The sequence below is a fragment of the Thermobia domestica genome, chromosome 5 (assembly GCF_964235325.1).
Source record: "Thermobia domestica chromosome 5, izTheDome1.hap1.1, whole genome shotgun sequence".
Taxonomy (NCBI): Eukaryota; Metazoa; Arthropoda; class Insecta; order Zygentoma; family Lepismatidae; genus Thermobia; species Thermobia domestica.
Genome location: NC_137458.1, coordinates 252890320 through 252899419, shown reverse-complemented (window position 1 = coordinate 252899419; position 9100 = coordinate 252890320). Strand labels below are relative to the sequence as shown.

Below are 9100 nucleotides of genomic sequence, written 5' to 3'. Positions count from 1 at the left end.
CTGTACTGTTATGTGTACCTCTTGAACTTGAGCACTTTCTGTACTTTTTTGGTGGTATCTTTTACTTTCCCTTTCTGTATATACGTACCTCTAAGGTGCATACTAGTGATAAGAAAAACTGACTCGAGCAGATATATCTTTACAGTGCATTAAGTAGAAAGTTTATTAAATATGAAAGAAATTGGTTGCATAAAATATTAATAAATAGATCAAGATATTTAGAATATTTAATATATAGTAAATATTATATATTATACACGATTAATGTAAAACAATGATTATAATTATTAATAAAGCATAATAAAGAATAATTTGGAAAAAATAAAGCATAATGTTGGTTGCTCTAGTGAATAGCATTATTTCTCATAACAATAAATGATTTATATTATATTGTATGCATTTGACTGTTGTATAACGTTCTTCGATTTGCTATTCCCTTGGACGCGAACAGGAAGGTGCACAAATAATAAAATAAAATACCATTCATTTTAATGATAACTTTAGTCAATGATCATGAAATAAATCAAGCTCAACATAGGCATTTTTCTGGCAATCTACATGCTATTGGCGTTTGTCTGTTATTCTATTCTTTTGTATGTACAGTATATGAGGACGGAAGCTTACAAATTACGGTGTACAAGATATCGAGGTCAAATCATTATTAATACATTTAGATTTATTCATGGTATTTCCAATGAGATTTTTCAAATTTTCCCCCTACTCAAATATTAAAATTACAATTATATCAAAAACTGTCTTAATAATTTACATTAAATTTCATTGGTAAGAGCAATGTGGATAAGAGCACTTGTTTGTTTGACGGCTCTATATGCATTATTAGCTGAAATAAAGGCCTGCTACGGATAGTCAGATACAAGTCTGCAACAACGCCTCTATCGGCTAAATGGGAAAGGATATGACAAAGTTTGTCCTCTAAAAGTTCTATGACATTTAATGTCCTTTCGAACGATTCCAACAGTTATACCACTTTCCATTTCAAATTTTGAAGTTGCCCCCCGTTGGAGGTATTCAAGAGACGCCAGTGATCTCACTACTATTTTTATTGCATTCTACACATACAATTTGGTGATGCATATTTTTATTTGAAGGCTCTACGTGCAGTATTAACTGCGATATAGGCCTGGTACGTTCTTATTGAATCACCCTATATATACGGGATATACTCAATCCATGATTTTTTCTCCTGTTAGTAATTAGTAAAATTAGCCTAATGTATGATGACATCAAGTCTTATAATGAAGCTTAAGCTATAGTCAGTCGTTCTATGAAATGCCTGAAGAACTTGACCTAATCATCTATTCAATTCATTATTAGTCATTTACAAAAATATCTTTGTATTTATACTAAACCCATACTTTTTGTAAAAGTATTGAACATTATCATAGGAGATTTCCAAAAACTTATGTAATCAAAATTTAACTTCATTCAAAACACTAACCTCTTTCGAATCTTCCAAATACAAAGAACTTCACGTTGTGGTCGTGGTAATAAAACTTTCATTAATGTAATATGAACAAACTTGCTTGAGCTGTTTCCTAAGAAATAGCTTTCAAAATATATTCCGCTAGTAAATCTTGTCCTGGATTTTTGAAATCATAATAATAGTGCAAATTTGTGTAGTTAATTATGACATACTTGTTAAATATGTTCAAAATCATTGTCTTTTGTAAGTGCAGCTTGTGTATAAAATTTCATCTTTACTAATAAATCACCCTCTCTTGATTTTTCAAGAAAATACTATATTTTAGAGTTTTAAGGATATATATATTTTTTTAATATTACAGGTAATCAACACTAATTGGGCATCAATTTTTGAGATATATTTTAAAATTAATGCCAGTGTGGGTGGGGCCAGGTTCACGGACATACTGGTCTTATATGATCCACTTGCCTTAATCGTGAAGGCGTAAACTGCCTTCGAGAATTTAAGAGGGATTCATCGTAGTTACGGACCAAACCCAGAAGAACGGATATATAATGTAGGCGAAACAGGCTTACCAACAGTTCAGGATTCCAGAAGTATTATAGCCTTTAAAGGAATGAAGCATGTCGCCGCAGAACTTTATATTTGTCTTCACTTTTGTGCGTCTTTCCGTCCGGGAGACGAAAAATATCAAGAATTATATACTTGTTGAATCATCGCTAATTTTGTCCAGGATATAGGTTATTTTTTAAAAAATCTTGTGATTGTTTTCCTTCTACGTATAATTGAGTTGATTTTGAGTTTAACGTCCCGTTCAGCAGCAAGGCTATATGAGACGTGGACCTACTGATTAACATGGAATCCGAACCACTTGAGCTCCCGCCGAGAATCGAACCCCGGTCTCTCACCCCATAAGCGCGTACGCTAACCGCTTAGCCACGAAGGAGCTCTACGTATAATTCAATATGTTAGGATGAAAGTATTATATTTCATTTTATTCGTAAAAGATAAGTTCTGGTGATGCATGAACGTGTTGTGTTATTTCTTGCAATACACCTCATTTAAGTGTTTCCTTGAACGCTAAATAAATTTCCTTTACAAACGACAGACAGACCTAACCATTGTGCAAGACTTTTTATGTACACAGCGCATGATTTTGAAGACTAATAAGTAAAAAAAAAATTGACACATGATTGTTTTCGTTTATCTATGCTATTATAAGAAAAAGTTTAAAAGTGACTCACTCATCAACGTAAACTTTTGGACAAAAAAATTCTTTTATCACAAAAAGCAATGATTTTTTTTTTAATTATGTGTCCTAAATTGGGAGAGCTTGTTTTTTTTTTTTTTTTCTTTTTCAGAACAGAGTATACCACGAATCACTGAAGTAAGAAAGGCATACTTGACTATACGATATAATAAACTCAGCATTAAATAAAAGAATACGCTTTCCAGTGTTTTCCAAAATTTTCCTTCTGAAGTGTAAAACGTGGCTATTTCTTTAACATTAAAATGTTCGATTCTTGATTTAATAAAAAGCTTAATGTGATGATTCACTTAAGAGCCTGACTTACTAAAAATAATGCAAAATTTTCAATTTTTCTTTTGCTTGTATATTCATAAGTGAAAAGAGAAAATGAATTGCAACTTACCACAATCATAAATAATGTTATTCTACAACAAAAAATATGAATCAGAAAAATTTTCAGTGTTGCCATCCATAGAAAGTATAGTGTTGCCAGAATAACAATACTCCTAAAATATAAGTTAAGGTAGCGACTAGGGGAACGATCTCAATTGCATTCGGTTACGTATCATATTGTTTTGGTTTCCTGTGAACTACTTTTTAAATAACATTATTATTTAGTTTTAATAACTATATATTAAAACTAAATACAAACTAAATACAACTATTATTTAAAAAGTTGTTTACCAGAAACCAAAACAAACAACATGATACTTAACCGAATGCAGTTGAGATCGTTCCTCTAGTCACTTCCTTAAATTAGATTTAGGGGCGTTGTTATTCTGGCAACACTGTAATCTCTTTGGATGGCAACACTGAAAATTCTTCCGGTTCATATTTTCTGTTGTAAAATAGCATTTTTTATGATTTATGGTAAGTTGTATTTCATTATCTCCTTTCACTTATGAAAAACAAAGAAAACAAAAAAGGGCAATTTTGTATTATTTTTAGTGTCAGGCTCTTAAGCTTGAAGTATGAAATTCGGTATTTGAATTCTTAAGTACAAAAAGTATGAATATGCGCTTTAACATTTCCTCTTAGAAATTTCTCTCCTAGAGGAGAAAATGTCATTTTTATTACATTAACATTTCCTATTTATTTTCATTCAAAAAATGCGCAATGTGAGGACTTGCTTCAGTAGCAATGTCATCCTGCCGTTTCGCGCTAGTTGTGAAAATTGTCGCTTTGCTTCTAGGTCCAGCACTTACGAAATTGTCTAGTAAAAGGATTGTCCAATAATTTATCTACCTAGACAGGAAGGAATGCAGATAAGCTCACGTGTCTTCGTCATGGCATGCAAACCACTGGGAAACAGCCTGTTGGACCTCGTTGTCCGACGGAAAACGTTGTTCCCGCAGGTGTTTCTTCAGGTCTCGGAAGAGGAAATAATCACTATGAGAAACTTGATGACCGAACGGTGCTCCAACTTGTGCAAATACATTGTTCGTGGCGTCACACAAACATTCGCAACGCGGCATAACACAAACACTGCAAACTACGTTGCTCCGACCAGGGCCGTAACTTGTCGGGAAGGGGAAGGGGGGCAGGAGAAGCAACTGTCCTCCCTGGGGAGGAATTACTCCCAGAGGCGACAGTCCTATTAGCGACAGGAACTGTTATCTGTCCTATGAGCGACCGATTCATTTACATTGAGATGGTGGAAGATGATATGATTCCCTCTCGTAAAACATGTTTGCCTCTGGCGTTATTAGCGTCCGAACAACTTTGCTATGAAAAATCTACGTGCCAGTGACACTGTTCGTCAGATATATTTTCTCTTTACTGTGAGTTCAAATAAAACTTACGTTAATTTTGAGTTAGATTTGACATAAAGTATATCAAATAACGAGGAGACAACAGGAACAGGGATATTTCCATGAAAAGTATGTTACTATGTAATTAATTATTGAAAATCCAATTGTAATATCCCCTTTCTTCAAAAGCTCTGCTTTCTGTATTTAATTTAATTCAAATCTAATTACTCACTAAGCAAAGCAATATATTTTATTTTGGAAAGCTTAAACCTGTAACAGTTTCGCCAATTATCTACTTTTTAGACTTCCTAAGACTCTACGAATAAAATGAGTAAAACATTTCAACAATAAAAGACACTTTTGAGATCAATTTTATCTGATTGGCTATTCCCAACCAAGCCCACCAATTACAATCCAGTTGACTAAACAATCCAAAAGGTAAACAAACTCTTTAAATTACCTTCCCTCCCTGTTGTAAGCTACCAAAGCATAAACTAATTGCTTAATTAGCCTTCCTCCCTTGTTTTGACTTATACATAAAAGCTTGTCGTATAGCAATGTGATAGAATCCCTTATAGCTGGGTGAACTGTTGAGTCCTGCGAGAGATTTGAACTTGTGTAATAATTTCTTCGGATAAAGTGTTTTTAGATTTCTTTGATATCTTCAAGTGGGAAGTACCCTGTTTTCGATTTCTTTCTTATGCCACAAATATATCCAAGCTAAACGTATGTTCCGTATCATTTTAACATGCAATTTTTAATTACATTAGAATCATAGACAGAGGTGGAGCTACCCTAATTACTTACTTAGTTTTCCCTTGATATAGTCAGTGTACTTATAGAAATGAATTAAAAAGTATAATATTAGGAAGAACGTATAAAAGATTGTTAATGTAATAAGAACATTCTCACGTATTAAATTCAAGTGGAGCGATTTTTTTTTTTTTTTTTTTTTTACGAGAAGTGGTAATACTGCAATGTAATGTTGTGTTATTAGTTACTTGTACAGCGGGGGACACTTCTAAATGGTACACCTTAGCCATAAATCTCCATATGGCTGTACCATTTAGAAGTGTCCCCCGCTGTACTAGGTATATTCATTGTGTAACTCATTGGTAGACATCGAATGTCAGTGTTAGAAAGAAATATAAGGAATTGTTTATAGACCTAAGGAGCCCTGAGGAGAATTTTTGCGGGGGCGGGCGAGATTTTTTGCAGGGACGTTTGAAGTTTCGGTACTAAACAAAATAACATTCCTTTAAGAATAATTTATTGTGGACTCGTAGAACAAGAAAGAGAGAATTTTTGAAAATATTTTTTGACAGAACAAACACAAATATTAGAATCAGGGTCTTCGGAATTTGTTCAGGGTTAAACTTTTTGTGAAATCGTTTATTTTCCATTCTTGCAGCCATATATAGGCCAACAGGTTTCAAACTATAAACTATCACAATCACAAGTAGGGTTCCTAGGCCTACCTAAACGAGGTTGACCCATTCTGGGACAAATATTTATCGATAGGTCAGTGCATTCTCAATTGCATAGGGATGACTTAAGAAGTGAGAAATATACCCGCTAGCAGAAAGATTTATATATATAATGTTACAACTAAAGCGTGGATTCTATACATTACATAATTAGTATCAGGGGCGCAAATCTGTCTTCAACATTGGGGGGGGGGGAGATTAGAGTTCTTTTTTTTAAAGTGATGTTCAAAACATTTATGAAGCTGAAAATAATTCTATGGAGGATTAGGAGGCGGGCAGATTTGAGGCTTATTCTGGGAGGACATCAATTTCATCTCTCTTTCCTTGTTTCAATCGGACACAATTCATCACATTTCTTCACCCCCAAAAACACATTTCAAATCTGATTATTGGGGTGATAGTCCCCCAAATTCCAAGATTGGAGGGGACATGTCCTCCTCATACCCCCAGGATTTGCGCCAGTGATTAGTATTGTTGCTACTGATATATATTTATAATTAATACTTGCAGATTTGTTATTTCCTTCTTCTTACCTAGTTCTTTCTTTAAAAAAAAAAAAAAATAGAAATAGAAATGGCGGAAATCGAAATTGTGCAGACTGTGAAGGGAAAACCGTCTGCCATTTACAGTGGTCATCAGTACCGCATTCATCGGATAAACCAGGACAATTCAATCAATTGGTTATGAATAAAAGAAAAAACGGAGAAATGTGGTGGTCGTATTTCAGAGAAAGATGGTGTAGTGTTAAGGGCATCAAGCCACATTTGTAAGACGGATGTTGCTGCAATTGAGGTTCGAAAGAGTGTGTCAAATATGAAAAAACGTGCTCGAGATGATACTCAGTCTGTGTCAGCAATATATCGTGAAGAAATGGGTCCCATGATCCGTCGTGGATATGATTTTCTTACTGAACTTCCATTGTCCTCTTCAGTTAAAAGTACCCTTTATCGCTTGAGACAAACTACACAAGGTTTAACAGGAGATCCAAAGAACGTACAGGATATTTATATTCCAGAAACTGTTACTAAAATGAGTGACAGTTCAAGTTTCCTTCTCTTTGATCATGGCAGGTATAATAGAATTTTAGCTTTTGAGACGACGAGAGGAAGGGAGGCTATGTCGATAGGAACCACGTTTTTCATGGATGGAACATTTAGAAGCTGTTGCAAATTATTTTCACAAATTTATACGATTCATGTAGATGTAGGTAGCACGCTGTAGGAGACCAATGTCATCCCTGTAGTGTATGCTCTTTTACCCAATAGGAGGAAAGAAACATACAGTAAATTGTTTGAGCATTTGTGTACTTCTATACCCTTGTGGAAACTAAAATCCGTGATAATGGACTTCGAAGCAGGAGCTGTTTCAAGTTTGAGGGCAGTATTTCCGGTAGTGGATGTCAATGGTTGTAATTACCATTTTAATCAGTGCATTTGGAGAAAAGTGCAAGATATCGGATTGGTAAGGGAGTACAAGGAAGACGCCAAAGTCAGACTTCACATAAGAATGTGTGCTGGTTTGGCATATTTGCCACCTGCACATGTTGATGACGGTTGGCTTTCTATTCAAGAAAGTTCCCCTATGAATGGTAAGCTTCAGGAGTTCTATGACTACTTTGTTGATACGTGGTTGGAGAATGCTCATATTACCGTTGAAATGTGGAACTGTTATCGAAAGAGGCATAGAACAAATAATGCAGTGGAGGGCTGGAATCATAAGCTTAATGCTTTGCTAGGAAAACCACATCCGAGCCTCATACATCTAATAAGTGCTCTGAAGAACGAAGCTCAGCAAAACGATCTTTTGTACGATAGAAGGGTTCTGAATTTGGAGGGAAAAAGAAGGAAAAGGGCATATGTACTGTTAGACCATAGCATATCTTCCATTCTCGATGAATGCGAGCGTACACTGGATGTGAAGAAGTGTCTGCGGTCACTTGCGTATGTGCAAAAGCTCCAGTAATATTTTGTCCGTGTGTATGTGATAATTTTGACAGAACTGGTCAGCATATGTTAATGAGTGTGACTGGGACAACTGTGTGTATATATCATATAATTTTGACAAAGACTACCTACCGTAGTTTTCTAAGTGTGATAGGGAGCGCAGTTGACTGTACAGTGTACAGTATGTTCAAGATATATTTTAGATAAAAACTGCTTACTATAACTTAATAATTTTGACAAGGAAAGGAGGTGGCATAGGATAGGTATATGTGTATGTAGAGGTGTTTTCGACAGAGGACTGCTCAGTATAAGTTCCTAAGCATGACAGAGACAGTTGCTCATGTGTATGTGTATTAGAGAGACTATTTATTCTGACAAATCCTGCTTTCCGCAACTTTTAAACACGCCAACGCTATGACCAATACGTTGCCAGTCCCAAGCCTGGATAAAGTGTGAGTGGTAGTTAAGGAAAAATATTCTTTAAAAGTTATTAATGCTTGCATGCAATGCTTATTAAAGAACGCTTTATACTTATGACTGTATGGGTAAAGTTAAGTCTGAAATTTATTATTAAGCAAGAAGAATTTAAAAAGTAGAAGGAAGACTAATGAACTGTAAGTTTATATCTGACTAGGTGGGCGCGGTGGCTCAGTTGTAGAGCGTTTACCTCTAGTGCATGGGGTCCCTGGTTCGATTCCAGCTCCCGGCGTGTGCACTCTGTGGTGAACAAAAACCATCCTCGTGGGTTTTCTCGGGTTCAGGGGCGTCATTTCATTTCAGACTTCGCTTAGGGGGGACAAGAACACTACCGACATAAGACTTTCACGGAGTACATGTATTCCTCAAACTCTTGGGGGAGCAATTGCCCCCTCCTGTCCCTCCCTAAATGACGCTTTTGCTCGGGTTTCTCCCGTTTGCTTCCACTTTCTTCATTCCACCGTCTCCTTTAGCCTAATCGGCATAACCGTGGGACTCAATCTTAAAGATTTCGTTTCATTTTTATATCTGATTAATTGTTAAGGATGTTTGTTAAGAAATTGTTTATGTCCACATGTTGTTTATTTGTAAAGGTATGTAAAGTAAGGGAAGGGACTGAAGTTTTTCCTGTAGGTATCTCATTAAGTTTTTTTTTAAATTGTTAATTGTTACAATTAATGCTCATTATAATTGTGAAACGGCTGGAAGAAATGAGAGTCTAGGAACGTAAATTTTTCATAGTATATTTT

At 35.3% G+C, this 9100-nt stretch overlaps 1 protein-coding gene across 1 annotated transcript; it reads left to right on the top strand.

Annotated features, from left to right (window-relative positions):
• The first annotated feature begins 7272 nt into the window (after positions 1-7272).
• Positions 7273-7893, top strand: LOC145685476 (uncharacterized). Its single transcript, XM_081757874.1, has one exon. It carries the CDS (start codon positions 7273-7275, stop codon positions 7891-7893), a length of 621 nt encoding a protein of 206 aa, XP_081614000.1.
• Positions 7894-9100: the final 1207 nt, after the last annotated feature.

What these genes read in the sequence shown, in the direction of transcription:
- LOC145685476 (XM_081757874.1), top strand. Translation starts at nt 7,273, where the DNA reads ATGGACTTCGAAGCAGGAGCTGTTTCAAGTTTGAGGGCAGTATTTCCG.